This window comes from Megalops cyprinoides, chromosome 1, assembly GCF_013368585.1.
Source record: "Megalops cyprinoides isolate fMegCyp1 chromosome 1, fMegCyp1.pri, whole genome shotgun sequence".
Lineage (NCBI taxonomy): Eukaryota > Metazoa > Chordata > Actinopteri > Elopiformes > Megalopidae > Megalops > Megalops cyprinoides.
The window spans coordinates 10,450,080-10,467,023 of NC_050583.1; the positions used below are offsets into that span (position 1 = coordinate 10,450,080).

The following is a 16,944-nucleotide window of genomic DNA, read 5'->3' on the forward strand; positions in this document are numbered from 1 at the left end:
AACCGACAACCTTCCAGTGACGGGACAGAATGTCAAACCACAAAGCCAGGCTTGTGCCAGATCATTATAATATGATGTCTATATATGACCCTGAAGGTTTCACTCAGTCCAATGCTCAGTCAACCACAGAATGACCCCTCTGCACCTCCTTGTTTTCCTGCTCAAAGTATTTCGCAGACCACCCCCAAACCAGGAAGGGTGGAAAAGGGTGCAAGACACTGAACTTTCACTCTCCTCTTCTCTTTCCCCCGTCTTGAAAGGGTGAAGAGTGAGTAAGTGAGTGAGTGAATGAATGAGTGAGTGAGTGATAGAAAGAGAGTGAGTGAGTGAATGAGTGAGTGAGTGAGTGAATGAGTGAGTGAGTGAGTGAGTGAGTGAGTGAGTGAGTGAGTGAGTGAGTAAGTGAGTGAGTGAATGAATGAGTGAGTGAGTGATAGAAAGAGAGTGAATGAGTGAATGAGTGAATGAGTGAGTGAATGAGTGAGTGAGTGAGTGAGTGAGTGAGTGAGTGAGTGAGTGAGTGAGTGAGAGTGAATGAATGAGTGAGTGAGTGATAGAGAGTGAATGAGTGAATGAGTGAGTGAATGAGTGAGTGAGTGAGTGAGTGAGTGAGTGAATGTGGGAAAGAGAGTGAAAGAGAGGGGCTAGGTGAGCAAATGAGAGATAGAGAGAGTGAGCGAGCAAGTGAACAAGCAGAGAGAGAGAGAAACCAGTCACTGGGAGACGTGTGAAGCAAACAGCTCTCTGGGTCAGCTGAGGATTAGCTCCGAGTCAGTCGTACTGTGTTTCTCTTCAAATTACCTCCGTCTTATCTGGCCAGCTCCAGGAGCCAGGTTCATCTCAGCTCCCAGCCAGGGACCACAAACCCAGCTAATTAGATGGCAGCTGTCTGCTGCTGTGTTCGGACAAATCAATACCACACTGTATGCATTAGAAATAGAGTCTTCTTGAGATTTCCAGGGCTTAGGAGCAGGGAGAGGTTTTTCTTTAATGCTGAGAACAATGAGTGCTGAAACCACTTCACTTTCTCCATTGCAACACGTAGGTCTGTCGTACTGCCTTTTGAATTGTAAGTATTTTGGTGCTGTTTCCCAGAATAATAATAAAAGAAAGTGTTAGCATTGGCGAGCAGTTTGGAACTATGGCTGTTGTGAGAGTGTGTAGCTGTCTGAGAGTGAACTTTTCGTTATGGTGCCTCTCAGTGTAAAATGAGTCCTATCTACGCAGATGGCCATGCACACCGGAGTAATGCTTCACTGTTTGTGATAATGTATGCATTAAACGCTCTTGCATGTCATTTTCTCTCCTTTGTTTTGCGGGGTTTAATCAGGGGTCTCTCGTCCCTGGAGCAGTGCTGCCTTAAATACACACTAATTGAAGCACTAATTGATTCTCAGCAGTAGGACATGCTGGCAGCTCTTTTGGGAAGGCACGCCCTCACCCCCAGAATCCCTCTCCTCATTACTCCCAGCATGCCTTTCATTTCGTACACACCAACCCCTCCCCACCCCTCCCGGCCACCAGACCCCTGCTGCTTCACCATCTTGGCTCTGTCTGGCCCCCTCCCACCCCCCCCTTGTCCTGCAGTCGCTGTGATTGTAATGCTTTACGAGGCAAACAGTGCTCTACAGTCCTGCTTATCTTTTACCCTTGATTCTTGATTGTTTTTGTCCTACCAAACGCAGCATCAGGAAGATCCAAAGGTACTGTACGACTCTCCCTTTTCCTGCTTCTCAGTTTTTTTTTTTCTCTGTCGTTGGAGTGTAAGAGGCGAATGTCTCCCATCTTGTTTCCAGCCGCGGGAGGAAGAAGTAGTGCTCAGTAGTATGACGGGGGGGGGGGGTATCTCCACGATCCCAGTCCACATGGCTGTTCCATTCTGTACACTTTTGCTGGCGCTGGCTCTCTCTCTTAGCGCGCTGATTCACAGGCAAGCTGTCCTCCCTTTGCCCACCCTCCCCCAGCCCCGCTCTGCTAACTGGCAAAAACCTAATTGGCACCTGTTTGTTAGCGACGCGTTACGCCCAGTCTGTTTTCTGCCCACCCAATTTACAGAATTCAGTTCCACAGTTAACAATTATCCGCCTGTTTAAAATGGCAAAATCCCCTAGCCCCACCGATGATGACGTGCGGCAAGCATTCTGGTGTAAAAATGTCTGCCGCACACCATCCAGGTGGGTAGAATACTCTGGGGGCGGTTGGGGTGAGTGAGCCTCAACCGCCCCTCCCTCATCACCCCCCAAACTTCCCCTGGCATTACTGTTAAGCGCTTTGAGATTGATGAAAAGCTCTATATTAAATGCCGTTTTGATTATTGTTGTTATGGAGAGAACAGCACTGCCATCCCACAGAGGAGTACAGAATGACCATTTTCCTGGCCTGTCTGAAGAGAGCGGGGCCCCGGTTTTGTATGTTGTGTGTCTCCCAGCCGTGTGTGACTGTAGGTGACTCATACAGGCCACAGAGGCGCCCCTGGTTTTTAAGGTGCTTTTGAAGAGTGACAGTGGAAGGGTGACCATTTTATCTGCTGTGTCCCCATTACTCTTACAGCATTGGTAGGGGCTTCTGCTCCGCCTACGACCACCTTGTCTTTTCGTTCATAAAAAAGGGGCTCACTCCTGAAATGGGGCTGTGCAGTTTGTGTGTGGGGAGTGTTTGCTTGCTGATGTGCCTATCACCAACCAACAACCACTGCTGGGGACAATAAATATTCCCCTCTGTCCCACTCTGGAAAGAAAAAGTGGGTGAAAATGACTTGACTTTACTCAGGGGACCTGTGTCGGATGTCTCTATGGAGTTCCACGTTGTTTATGTCAGTCCATCACAGACCAGCAGAGATTTCACCGAAAGAGTGGTGTGAATAATGAAGTGTGAGGAGTGCTTTTCTTCTGAGGATTGAGGGGTGGGGGGGGGGGGGGGGGTTGGTGAGTGAGGTGGGAGTGGGAGTGGGAGTGGGGCAGGGTGGGGCAACCATGGAGTCTCCACCCCCACCCCGCCCCGCCACCTCTGATTGGCCGTGTGTCTTTATTCTCGCCGCAGCATGGGTGTCAGGGTGATGGACACGTCTTGGGTGTCCCGCAGGGGCTCTTCTATCGCGCGCAAGACCTCCTCCACCCCCCCGAGCGTGCAGCCCCCCGCCCCGCCCGCTGACTCGCTCATCCCCGAACAGCCGGGCGAGCAGTCCGCCTCCCCCTCCCCCACTCCTCCTCCCGCTAGCGGTGACCGGGCCAGGTAAGGCGGGTGTTGTTGGCCTCTTCCCTCGTCCTCTTCCATACCCTCACCCCTCCATCCCGCGGCTGGCACAGCTCTTCCCTCCCTCTTTCTTCCCGTCTTCCCCCTTTTTTTCCCCTCTTTCCTCTCTTTCGCTTCGCCGTGTTTCATTTCTTGCTGCTTTAGCTTTTTTGTGGTTGCTGTTGCTATTGTTGCCTTTGTCGGTGCCAATGTCAGTGACATTGTCATTGCCTTTCACTTCCTTGTCTTTGGATTCATAGATACAGACAATCAAAATAGATGTTTTTTTTTTACCTCATTTTTAATTTTATGCTGTATAGGGGTTGGTTACTCGCAGGTGAGGAAAGTGTTGCAGGGTAGGAAGAATTCAGTGAAGTTTTTTGACTTTTTTACACAGGTGCTTTAGCCTGATTTGGAGTGTTGCTTCTCTCTTGCCTTGACTCTTGCCAAGCAGAAGTCTATCCATCTGTTGACTCCATGTCCCTCCAAAGTATCACAGACTATTTGGCTCCCTTCCTGTTTGTTTGGGTTCTGTTTTTCCCTGTGGGTAGATTGTATGGCTGTAGTTGTCTAAAGTTGTGTACTTCCTGGATGAAATTTGGATTTCTATAAAAAGAAGAGGATTAGCGGGATTGTAGTTTTTGTCCTCTAGGGCGCTTGGTTTTGTAACAGAGGGGAAAAAAAGCTCAGGAGTAGGGGAATGAACACCCTCTCTCTTCCTTTCTTTTGCTCACAATGTTCTCTCCCTTTCTGCGGAGGTGTTGAACGGCCCTCTGCGTCTGACACACCGCGTCGAGGAGGAGGGGCGGACCGCAACGTCATGGCTCTGGCCCTGTTTGTTAGGCCAGATGGCATCGTATCTCCCCTTTTATTGGTTTTTCTAAGTCATAAAAGCAGAGGTTGGATTTATGAGGGCCCGTTGTCATAAACGCTGACCCTTCACACCAGGCCCTCTGATACAGGACACACTCACGGGTGTGACTGGGGTTCGAATCATCAATTCTCCGCTCGGTGGCGGTGTGCAGACGCAAGATCGTTCGTAATCCATCGCAGGCAAAGGCCGGGAACACAAGCGCATGCATGTCCTGTCTTTGTTTACCAGGGAATCTGAAGGGTTTTCTTTTCTTTTCTTTCACTTTGTGTTTTAGTATTTTTCCTCTTCACGACGTTGCCCCCCCCCCCCCCTTCTCCACACCACTGACTCACCCCACCCCCCTCTCTTAACCCGAAAACCCTCACTTCGGCTGAGCACGTACGATTAAACACGAATGCGTTTCCCCTTTTTCAACCACCTTAAAAACTCTTAACTGCTAATGTAGAATGCGTCGTAACATCATGTCTGTGTGAGACCCGACCTGTATATGTCCGTGTATTTTGCTCTGCGTTGACTGATAAAAAACAAGGGAAAAAAAAAACGGATCGCTTCTCTCTGCCTCAGATAAACTCATCTCCCTGTGCAGTCATTGTTGCCTTTTTTTTTTCCTTTTCTGTTTTATTTTGTGTTGTTTTGCTTTCTTTGACATTTGCAGCTCGGACGATGCGTCTTCCAATTGGTCGGATTCCTGTTACGCCTACCCTTCCCCAGAGGAGGAGAGACTGCCCCCTCCTTACCCCTCCTCCTCCTCCTCCTGCTTCCCCCCTCCTCACCATTTCCACCCCAAAACACAGCCCTGCGCGCGGCCCGTCGCCCCCGGCCCCGAGTCCGTGCCCCCCGGGCCTTCCCCTCCCCCCTCCCGCTGGACTGTCTACAGCGCCCCCCTCCCGCCTCCGACCTCCCCCTCACCCCAGCAGCTTGACATAAACTCTAACCCCAAACCCAGCTTTCTGCACCTCCCCAAGCAGGGCTCCCTCTCCGACGCACCGCATGCGCCCCTCCTGTTCGAAACTAACGTCTCACCCCTCTACATCAAAACCCCCCTCGTGCTAACCCGACACGACCCGTCCCTCGGAAACCCCCCTAGCCTACTCCCGTCCGCCCCTTTGCAGTGGGCCGCCTGTGGCTGTAGCCGAGACAGAGGAACCAACCTGACTAGGTAAATACGCCACCTCCTCCCGCCAATCCCCCCCCCCCCCTCGCCGTGCCAAGACAGACAGCCTCGAGTGACAAACTGACACACTCTTAGAGAGACAGAGAGAGAGGAAGGGATGAAAAAGGAGGACAGAGAGAGAGAGAGAGAGAGAGAGAAAAAGAAGTGTGCCTCCCCTGGTAATATCAACTGTTTTGTTTCTGTTGTTTTTTTTCTGACTTTATTGTGGTCATTTATGTTTCTTTCCTTTGTTCAGTCGGATCTCGGGTTTCATTTCAGCAGTTTCAACCATGTGGAAGCGGTTTGGTTTTATGCATGCATCTAATCCGACTCTGACCCTCGGCCTCTTTTCAACAAATAAAAAACCGCACAACAGCGATTGACTTAAAAGCAGTAACATTCCACGTTGTTGGGTAATACCTTTTAGGGTGGTATTACTAAGCAGCAAAGGATGTTATTGGAGGAGGGTGGCGGGAGGGGGGGGGGGGGGGGGGGTTCACATGTTAAATAGATGAATAGACCCTTCATCTTCACATTCAGATTTGTAATGATGTACGTTGACATTTTTGGTTTCATTTTCTTTGTTCGAGGCTTAATTTGTGTTGCTGGATTTTGTTCTTGTTTACTTGCAGTTATGGCTGATTGCCTTAATTGGTACTTCTTTGATTATCCCAGCTGTGGGGGTTTCCTTGGGGTGTTTAGAAGGTTGCCTTGGCCATATGGTGAGGTTCTGGCTCTGATGCTGGATGTGAAAGGCATCAGGGATCAGAGTATGAACCATTAAAAAAAAAACCCCTGGAATAGCCATGAGGGGGTGTATCTTCTGCATCACTTATCCCCCCAGGACTCCAAACCCCTTCGAACCCTGAACCCCCACACGCCTAATCCAACCAAAGGGGAGTGCAACGTTCTCTCCACTGCTCGAAAAACGATAGCTGCCTGAACCTTCAGGGGTGAAGGTGTCCGCTTGTTCTCCATCATCCTCTTACCTCTGCATATCCATAAAGACAAGACAAAATCCCGAGCGGGCATCCCCCTGACCCTGAGGGATTTTTACTTGGGCTATGGCTGCAGCTCCCCACCCCCTACCCCACCCCCCCCCCCTTGCATATCTTTCCCTCTACAGAAGAGAGCCGCGAAGTGGCTTTGGCCAGCCAGGTTTAAAAATGGAGCTCCCTCTCGCTCTCTCCGATATCATGGCATTCCACTGTGGGTGTTGTTTTCTGTGAATGTGAGGTCCGTAGGGTAGAATCCTGAAACGAGGGGCTGAGATGTGATAGATGTGGTTTTTGGGGAATGCAGGTACAGTGTTTTGTGGAGTGTTCATGACAGTGCCCATCTGCATGCCTGTGGATTAACAGATGAAGCGACCGTAAGGCACGCATACGCATGCATGCTTGAACACACACATGAAACACTCACACACACTCTCTCAACCACACACACACATACACACACACACACACACACGCACATAAACACACTCAAGGAAAAGAGCACTCTGGACCCTTTGAATTTTCCTTCTCCTTCTGTCTCCTTCTCATTTTTCAGGGGTTCCTAAGCAACGATAAATTCAGTCCAAGCCTAAATTAGTCTCACTGAATCATACTAGGTGGTCTGAATCAATATCAGGATGAACAGAATCCAGCAAAGAGATAACACTCTCACAACATTGACATGGTGTGATGGTATTCCTACAACAGAAATGCAGAAATACAGAAATGTTGTCAGTGTTATGTATTAGTCAGGAAGTCCTTTGACTAATCCCTGAGAAAAATGTACATGATTTGCTTAGCACACGCTCTTATGCACAGCAATGTGTCATCGGTTTCATACAGCCAGATATTTATGAAAGAAAATTTGGCTAAGTACCTTGGTCAAATGAATAACGCTACTGGCCTCACTATGGTATAGAGCCTCTAAATCTCATACATCTGAGTTTCATTAAAGTTTTCATACAGTAATGGATAATATTCCTAGACTTAGAACATTGGGCATTGGATGGTGAAAAGAAATAATCAAGGTTGCCAAGTATTGCTGCATTTGGTCTGAGAATCACTATGGGTGGAAATTGGGGCAGGGGGGTAAATCATTTTAGTCATTTGAGATGTAACCTTTCCAAAGCCATTACTACATTGTATAGTATGATCCTCCAGTTATTTTCCACTGGTTTTGCGGCGCAGAACCTGCCCCCCTCCCCACCCAAGTCATTGATTTTCCTGATATTACAATTTCACAACAACACTTCCAAGCAATGCATGAGGATATACAGGCAGCATGGGGCAACACAAGGCAAGATTTTACACTGTTCTGATGAGGAAGCAGTGATTGGAGAATGAGCCTGATTGGAAGGTGGAAAACAGACAGGATGCTGGGAATAACTAGTTTCTTCTCTCTGTCCTTCTCTTTCTCGCTTTTTAAACTGTCCCCTTTCCCTTCTGTCTTTACTGTGTCTCTCCTCTCATCTCTTTCTCTGTCCCTCTCCCTCTTCCTCTCTGTTTTCTTCTCATTTTCTTTCTCTGTCTCTCTTTTCTCCACTCTTTTCCTCCCCCTCTCCTTTCTCTTTCTTCCTTTTTCTCTTTTTTTCCTTTCTCTCCCCTTCTCTCTCCAGTACCCTGAAGAACAAAGAGCTCTCTCCTGTGATTGGGCAGAAGGCTGCTCAGACTGCGGGTCCCTCAGCCAATAGTGGACAGGCACAGCCACCCACCGAGCAGAGCCCTCACACCCTGCGCAAAGGTAACGTCCTCTGCGAGTCTGTGCTTTAGGGGATTCCGAAAATGGAATCGAGGTTCTCAGAGGGCAGACGGAGGGAAAAGACCTGGGAATTGATAGCGGATCAATCACTTGTTGCTGATTTACAGAAGAGTGCCATGAGAACGATACGTATACAGGTGGTGTGACCACATCTAACCGCTTTGTCAGACAAACAGATCCGTGACATGCATTTGTTCTAGTGCATTTCCACAGTTGCGCTACATTACGTTGCTGTCATTTAACAGACACTTGTATCCAGAGTGACTAACATAGGTTACAGTTTTTACATGTAATCCATTTATACCTCTGGATATTCACTGAGGCAATTCTGGGTTAAGTACCTTGCTCAAGGGTACAGCAGCAGTGCCCTGGCGGGGAATCAAACCAATGACCTTTTGGTTATGAGCCCTGCTCCTTACCACTATGCTATGCTGCTGCATTGTCAGAAAGCACTGTATAGAGTACATTTTCCAGATGGAACCTAAAAACAGGAATACCAAAAAGATCCAACAGCTAGAAAAGCTACAGAATGGTCCCTTAATTCCAGTAAGAGGCAGGGAATTAGCATAATAATGATAAATATAGGTTTGTGAATGATTATATTGATTGGTTGAGGCACTCTTTGTAAAGACACCTGTGGCGGTCCTCTGACTGTGCGAACCATGTCTTTCCCACCCTGCAGTGAACAAGAAGCTGGCCCCCATTCCGCCCAAGGTGCCGTTTGGCCAGTCGGGGGGGGTGTCGGACCAGTCGACAGGTCAGCCTTCGCCAGTCAGCCTGTCCCCCACCCCTCCCAGCACCCCCTCCCCGTACGGATTCGGCTACCCCCAGGGGTATGCCACCATCGCCTCCCCTGGCCAGGCCGCGTCGACAGCGCCCCCTTCCCTGTCCTCCCCTCCGTCCCTCACCGGCACGCTCACCAAATCCCGGCCCACCCCCAAGCCCCGGCAGAGGCCCAGCCTGCCCCCTCCCCAGCCCCCCGGCGCCCCCGGACTGCCCGCCTCGGGCCCCCAGGCCCTGGAGCACAGCCTGCTGGATGGAATGTCCCCTGGGGAGAGCATGTCCACAGGTAAAGTCCTCGCCACTTCACCTGGGACACCACGTCCCTCTCTCATGCTATCTGTCCTGTTCTCCCCTGCAGGTGGTTGGGCTTCAAGATCCCTGCTAGCAGGCTAGGTTATTGTGCTATTTTGGTGTTAATTGTCCTAAAGAAGTATGCAACGGACATGAAGACATGCTTTCTATCACTGTTCCTTTACGCCCACTCTTCAGGTCAATCACAGGGTACAATTTCAGCTGTGATTGCACTTTTTGAAATGTGGGAGAAGGTCTGTGTCTTCTAGACTAGAGCCTTCAAGCTTGAGGAATGAAACTGAATTGTAATTGAAAGGACAGAAGTATAGATACATATTGTACAGTGGCAGCTGGTGAGCTGGAAACAGGAGAGGCTGAAACATTACCTTTAAATCTATCATTACTTTCAACCTGTTCCCCTTTATCCTCCTTGATTAACAATAAAACAAATAATTCACAGAATAATTGATACCAGTGCGTAAATAGAGTAAATGATTATGCTCGCGAAACAGCGCAGATTGTCTGTCGTGTGTCCGCTATTGTGAAAGCTACAGCATGAGGTTGTTTAACAAGGATGGCAATTTGAACAATTAAGTGGCAAGTAATCCCAAGGCTTTTTCTTTAATGTTTCACATTATAGCTTTCTTGTGTTACAAAATTCAAATTACAAAACGGAGCTAAATTTAGTTAGATCGATTTAAATTACTGAGAATAAACTTTTAGGTTAGGTTGAGTGCAATGAACAATAACGTTTAGAATACAGACCTCACAAAAGCTGTGATGTGTCATGAGCATTTAACGTAATTTAAATCGACAAATGCCATCCTTGTTAATTAAACAATCTCACGTTGTAGCTTTCGCAAGCACACAAACTACAGACAATATGCGCTGTTTCGCGAGCATAATCATTTACTGCATTTACGTGATTGGTGTCAATTATTCTGTGAATTATTTGTTTCATTGTTAATCAAGGAGGATAAAGGGTAACAGGTTGAAAGTAATGATAGATTTAAAGGTAATGTTTCAGCCTCCCCTGTTTCCAGCTCACCAGCCGCCATTGATATTGTACATAGTGCATTTTGTGAGTTGTTCAGAAAAGTCATAGACAGGCATAGATAATTAAGAGTGTTTTAACATGTAAGCCTTCAGTGGCTTTTAACCCTTTCCCTGAAGAAAGCTGAGGGGCTATTTGTTTTAATGCTTCAATCTTGAAAAGATGTAGGTAGGTAGGTAGGATGTAGTCTGGTTCCTTACCCCACTGTCTCTCTTGAAGACAGGAGGTGAGGAGTCTTTCTGTGTTTCCTGGGGAGAGTATTTCCAGTTGCACTGCACCTTAACAGAGTGTAGGTTTGGCAGATGCCCGCCCTACACTGTATCAGTCTTTCCCAGGATTTCCAAGCCCCCACTTTAAGCAGGGAAAGGGTTAAAAAGCTACCCTCTGTATCCTGTGTAGCTCTGAATTATTCTTTTTTTGTTTTTGTTTTTTCCTTTTGTCGATTTATTATTGTGTGCTTACAGCTGTATGAGGCGGGTGATTCAGTGTGGGCTAAATGTGAGGGGCACTTATAGGGTAAGCCAGAGCTACAAGTACTGTGCAAAGCCTCACCTCACCGTCTGGCACCGTCTGGCTAACTCTGGAGTTTCCTCCAGCCTGCTGTGTTTTATATATGTATATATATACCTGTATATATGGACCGTATGTGTATATATATATAGAGATATATCTGCAATGTCCAGTCCAGCACTAACCCATTCTGTGGGCTCAGCCTTTGCATGGGGGCTGAGCCGGAGCAGTGCATGGCTTTATGAATAAGTGTCTCACAGGCGCGCCACAAAAACGCTGCCAATGTCGTTGCTTCTGAGGTGGCCCCTGCGCCCCCCCCCCAAGCTTTCCCACCAAGCTCCCCCCCAGCTCCGCTTTATCCCAGCAGCCCCTGTCTCAAGGCCGTGTGTACTGTGCCCCCCCCCCCCACCAAGTGTAAACCCCCGCCCCCATCCTGCAGTGCCGTGGCTTTAGTGAATCCCCCCCCCGAAATAAGATCACTCTCTCCAAACACCCCCCCCCCCCCCCCCTCTCCTCCATGCTGTTATCACACTGGGGATATCATCTCTCTCACATGACTGTAAGGTAACCCCCGCCCGATCCCCCCCCATCACCCCCAGCCAGCACGCCAACCGCCCGTCAGACACGTGCATTGAATCGGCCCGCTTGTTCCCCTCTGGCGAAATCTCGGCCTCTTTTTAAAAGCCATTCAGGCACGTTCTGCGTTTGTGCCAGTTCTCTTGCTTCCCATTGTATTCGGGGGAACTGGTCTTTAATCTCCTGCCCAGAGGTGTAAGAGACAGTTGTCAGTGATCACAGTAGCATCATTTGTGTAGATATTTTGCCTGAACGTTACAGATCAAGAAAAAGACGGATGCATTAGCCTCCGAGCGATGCAGGAGAACGTGGGTTGCTGGATTCTCTCTCCCTCCCACATATTCAGAGCCACAGATCCCTCACCCTTTATCCTTTCCTGTTTATGGAGTTGAGGCGTCAGTGAGGGGCAGCGCTCCCTCAGAGACCATTAAAAAGGGGGGGGGGGGGCCCTCACTGAGCATGTGCACGATGGCGTCCCGATGTGCGATGTGTCCGTCAGCCCCCCTGGTGTAACCCCGCTGCCGCCACACTCCGGTGTGACTCTGTCTGTCCCTAACCCCACCTCCCGCTCCTGACCAACACCTGACTTCTCTTTCTTATCTCTCCACCCCCCCCCTTTCCCCTCCCTTTTTTTTTTTTTTTTAATTTTCGCCATTGTCGCCATGGTCGTCGTCGCTGTCAGATTCTCTCTCAAGCCTGGAAATTCCCACCATCAATGTTGAACCGGACGGCCTCCTCGACGAACCCATGGGCGCCCCCTTTAGGAACTCTGTGGCAGCGGCAGACCCGGCCGGCAAGGCCGAGTCTGAGGAGGAATCGGAGAGCACGGCACTATGACACCCAAACCCCACCCCCTCTCCCCACATGGCCCCGCCCACCTGGTCCTCCTCCTTCAGTTGTTCATAAGAGTCTTGCTCTACTACTGAGGCCCATGAACGATTCGGGCCACCCCGGAACCCGTCCCCAGACGAGAACCAGCTCCGCTCCTCACATCCGCATCCCCTACTGACTGCGAACAATCTCATCTGCATAGATTAGAAATAAATAATCCAGCAGATTCCACAGACAGTTGGAAAATGTGGAAAGGAGAGATATTGAGAACTGAACATGGCGTTAAATGCTTTATTATTATTTTTTTATTTTAACTTTTAACTGGTTTTGTTTGACCCGCTTGTTTTTACATGATTATGGCATGCCCTTTTTTTAAACAACTTTTTTATTGTGTGTTTTTTTTTGTTTTTTTTTTTTTGTTAAATTTTCTTTATTTGCCTTATTCGAGTCATTTGCAATTCTGCCTTCATCTCCATCGAAAAAAAAAAAAAACACTACCTGCTCCCAGGAGTTGTATCAGATGTTGGATCTTCAGCGGAACCTCAGGTCGTGCTCTTTACTGGAACTGCTGAGGAGAAGCCCATCTGTGCAAAAGGAGACTGGCGCCCCTCGCTGGACGGAAGGGCACGGCGCAGCTTGCATCTCTCAGCTCGTCCCACCTCGCACGCCTGTCTGTGGGGTGTGGCCGTGTTTGGTCGGCCCCTAGCACGCAATCGATCGTCTCCATGAAGCGGTGCTGTGGGAAACCTCCTTGCAAAATGGCCCATCGATTTCGACGTTGCACCGCCTTGCTTTTCTCATTTTGAATCATTTTAGTGGGAGACTTAGAGCTTCTGGCCCTTATGAAAAAAATAATATTATCTAAAATGTGAGTAATGTGTATTTAAAATATACATAAGTGAAAGTGGCATATGGTCAGCAATAATACTTTGACAGACAGGTCATACCTTTTACAATGTGTTTATCAAAGTCAGTTATGCCTGTGGATGGTTTGGAATTTATGATTTATTTTTGCTGACGGGGGGGGGGGGGGGGGGGGGGGGGGGGTCTGGGAGTGAGACGTGAGACGCGGGAGTGCAAGAGTAAGGAACAGCAGAGGCCGTCTCGACGTTACTGTCTATGAGGAATGCACAGGAGTGTGACAGACTCCTCTCCACACTCCGCGGTCTGCTAACAGACTCAGACTCCTCGGTTAACCCACCTCCAGGGCCCCTTTCCCAGCATCCTTTGCTGCAGCCAGAGCTCGCGTTGCATTCAGACTGCTGCAGACAGGGTCCGTGAGCGTGTCCCCCCCTTTTATTAGAATAACTCTGAGGTTAAAAGACAGCTGCGGCACAGCCCCCGGGCCGCGGATAGCATGGCACCGTTTCTAGATGAAGTCGCGTGGTGCTGATATCGGCCCGGCTTCGCGGCCAATATCCCTGTAGAGTTTGGGTCTTTTCGTTCTGTGTGGGAGGCTGAGTCTGAGGGAGTCACTTTGCTTCCTGCTTCCTGTTTCCACAGGAAGCCAGGGAATTTACAGGAGAATGAGAAGTCCCCTTTGGAATGTAATTAAATGTATTCAGAAGTATTTCTTGAAGAGTGAGTGTTATGAAAATTACAATGGTATACAGTTTAAAGTGGGTGTGTTTTATTATTTGGTAAATGTCTTTGAACTGAGGATGATATTAACAGATGATAGGACAAACCCGGTAATCCCATGTGTTGTTGCAGGACACGGCGTGTAGAACCGAGCCCCAGAACTAAACCTCTAGAACCTCCAGAAGGAGGCAAGAGGCACTAAAAGGAAAAGAGGGAGAGGTCATTAGAGGGGGGCATGTGTGTCTTCCCCAGATGGGCTTTCCCCCAAAAAGTGTCTTGCTTCCCTCCTTTAACCCTGAGAGACTCACAAATCCATATGCACTGCCTGGAAGTTACAATGCTGCTCCTTTTACGCCCTGTTTCAAGTGCTAAATATCCAGCTCACCACAACTCTATTGTAAATACAAAAATGCTGTACAGAAATATGTGTATATACATACAGTACCTGGTGAAAAAAAAAACAAATATATATAAAGATAAATTATAAATATATATATAAAAATATAATTATAAGGTGTTGTTATTTTGTTCCTGACACAATATTGCCAGATACACACTTTACAAACTGCAGTAATCTTTTGCACAGTTAACAATGGCAAGCTTTATAGTTCTATTAATACGAATGAACAAACAACACGAGCTCAACATATTTTGTAGGACTTTCTAACTAGAAGTGCTGATATTTGGGATGTGCGTTTTTACCAGCTCGGAGCCCGAGGAGACCTTGAATGGATAGTGCTTTATTTGTGTGCATTGCTTCGATTTCCTAACCACTAGCAATAGCTGACACGCAACACGCGTGACGACAAGCATCTGTTTCACTGATATGGCACCTGCCGGTGTCTCTCCTAACTTCTCCTAACTTCGTAATTAGACGGCTCACAAATCTCTTTTTTTAACCAATAAAATGAAATTTGAACGGCGCGAGGTTTACTTTGGCAAGAGCGAGAACGATCGACACTTCATTACGAACGACCTCCGCACTATTCAGCTTTTTTTAAAAAAGTATTTGTTATATATACCGTACGGACACTGAGCGTTAGAGGTATGTTGCTCTTTTGGCCGCAAATAGTGCAGCAGACATTTTCCAAGAGCAATAAAAATCCAGCCCAAGCAAAACAGACATTGCCAGAAAAAAAAGAGAACACCCAAATCTCAGAAGGCATTAACCGATCAAAGTGCAATTACAATAATTGTTAACGAAGAACCTCAGACAATAGGAGGGGGCCAAAACTCCAGGGTAAAACTGATTGGTCCATTCTTCTAATCAGGTCAGGTTTGGGGGGGGGGGGGGGGGGTCTTATTTTCTCAGCTTTGCCGAAGGCAACAGTGATTCAAGCAGACGATTTCATGATTTCATGCCTTTTTGATTCAGACTGGATTCTAAATACGTGGTGTTGGTGATATATTAAAAAATATGATAATGCAATGTGTCCTTAATTTGTGGATGTGCACAAAGTAATGGTCAGTTTTGTCTGTAACTGGACTCTTGTCTGTGCTGATTTCTTAGCTGTTCTGTAAAGAGGGGTTAACTTTTTAAAGAGGCAGTTTGTATATATATTGGTGAAGCGCAACTTTCTAAACAGAGGTCACGTTTGAGGCCTACCATGAGCTGTAGGAGGGAGATCCAAACTTTTGTGGGAATTTTTTTTTTTTTTTGTCGTTGTCATCGTCCTTTTGAAGCATGCCCGTTGAGCGGTGGTGGATGTGACCTTTCCTCGGTGTGGGTAGATGGAACGCGGTGGTGAGTTATGAACACAGAGCAACGTGTTTCGCTGATGTGATCAAACGGGGAGAAGAGCAGTGTCGGGTAGACACATTGCCGGCACACTTCGGAAGTCTCATGATATCAGCTGCATGCTTTTTTTCATGCCTGCGGAAATCATTTCATATCTTTCTATCCCTGTTATCTATGGGTCACGTACATGTTTCAGACACGCCAAAGGGCGATGGACCGTAAGAACAGAAGTCTAATGCACATAGTCAACGTTAATTCATCCAGAAACACATCACGTCTCTGTTCAGACTTTTGTCTCCATTATATATTTAGCAATTCAGTTGAATGGACAAAAAAAAACATTAAAACCACCAGATGTCAGCTGGCAGCATGATATAAACCACGCAAGATAAATTCTCAACACATTATGAATATTCTGGACAAGGTTGTACCACATTAGCATCTCTTAGTGTAGAATTTGGCGGTTTGTCCAAGCTCCTGTCATGTCGGAGCAGAGGGAAAAGGCACTTTCGCTGTGAAGAAGACGAGCTGTTTTTGCTGGGGTGGGGGTGTGGGGTGGATGCTGGGTGTCCGGGCGAGATAACATTACGTTGTGTTGGAAAGGTTTTTACTGCTGAGTCAAAAGAGTGACTTGCTGTGTTTGGGTTGGCCGTGAAGGGGAATGCTGCCATGACCTTTGAATGCGTGCATTAGACCCAGAAGACACCCCTGGAATTACTCTCTGCCGGCAGTGCTAATTGGGCTTAATGCAAGGCAGATGGCAGTCAATACCATTCTGTCTGTTAATCGGTGGATAAGACGAGACGACCTGAACACCCCCCCCCCCCACCTCCGCCCCCCACATCTGTCGAGAACAGCTGGTCTTTTCCCTCGTGTTTGCTTTGCCCCCAAAAACACAGGTGACCTGGTTTACCTGTATATGTATTTTTTAAAAAAAAGAAAAATTGTAACATTGTGGTGCATGCTCAGATCGTGTTGTCCAGGACATAGTTCTTTCATTGCCTTTTTTACGTTTGTGCTGAAATTGAAAATAAACGAAGGGGGCCAAAAATGAAAAAAAAGAAAAACAGAGGGAAGTGTGTTAAAATATGTGATTTTTTTTTTTTTAAAGAAGGCTCCGTTTGTCACGGACAGTGTCGGGTGCAAAATGTCCAGGGTTGGGGGGTTGGGGGGGGGGGGGGGGGGGGGGAGAAGGTTTTTGAGAGTGTGGGATGGGAAGTGGACACTCCCCCTGGACATCTTATCCCCCTCCGCCACCACACACCCCCCCATTCCCACACCTCACCCCGCCCCACACCTCCTCCACCTTTTTGCTGAACCTACCAAGTGGAACGCAGTGTGTACTGTAAGACCTACAGCAGTCCTTATCAGAATGTCAAAACAATTAAAAGTACATTTTTAACGACTCGGCCTGGTCCCGGTGTTTTATCATGTCTGATTGATGTTTGTACATGTGTGTTTGCACACGTGTGTGTCTGTGTATGTGTGGGTGTGCGTGTGCATACGGTTGCGTGCATGTTTCTGCAAGTGTGTATGTACTGTATGTGTGCGCATATGCATGAATGAAA

At 47.8% G+C, this 16,944-nt stretch overlaps 1 protein-coding gene across 5 annotated transcripts in view; it reads left to right on the forward strand.

Moving 5' to 3' along the window:
* The window catches only part of LOC118776883 (rho GTPase-activating protein 44-like), a 75,614-nt gene extending 63,213 nt beyond the window's left edge, over positions 1-12,401 (forward strand). Inside the window, exons 17-23 of one of the 5 annotated variants that reach the window (XM_036527516.1) lie at positions 1,686-1,703; positions 3,040-3,231; positions 4,761-5,264; positions 7,870-7,994; positions 8,695-9,081; positions 10,605-10,656; positions 11,909-11,986. In XM_036527516.1, the coding sequence (XP_036383409.1) occupies positions 1,686-1,703; positions 3,040-3,231; positions 4,761-5,264; positions 7,870-7,994; positions 8,695-9,081; positions 10,605-10,612 (1,234 nt within the window). In that variant the 3' untranslated portion in view covers positions 10,613-10,656; positions 11,909-11,986. Of the gene's footprint in view, positions 1-1,685; positions 1,704-3,039; positions 3,232-4,760; positions 5,265-7,869; positions 7,995-8,694; positions 9,082-10,604; positions 10,657-11,908 lie in introns of all 5 variants that reach the window. The other 4 variants (XM_036527507.1, XM_036527524.1, XM_036527533.1 and 1 more) reach the window with 4 other exon arrangements.
* Positions 12,402-16,944: the final 4,543 nt, after the last annotated feature.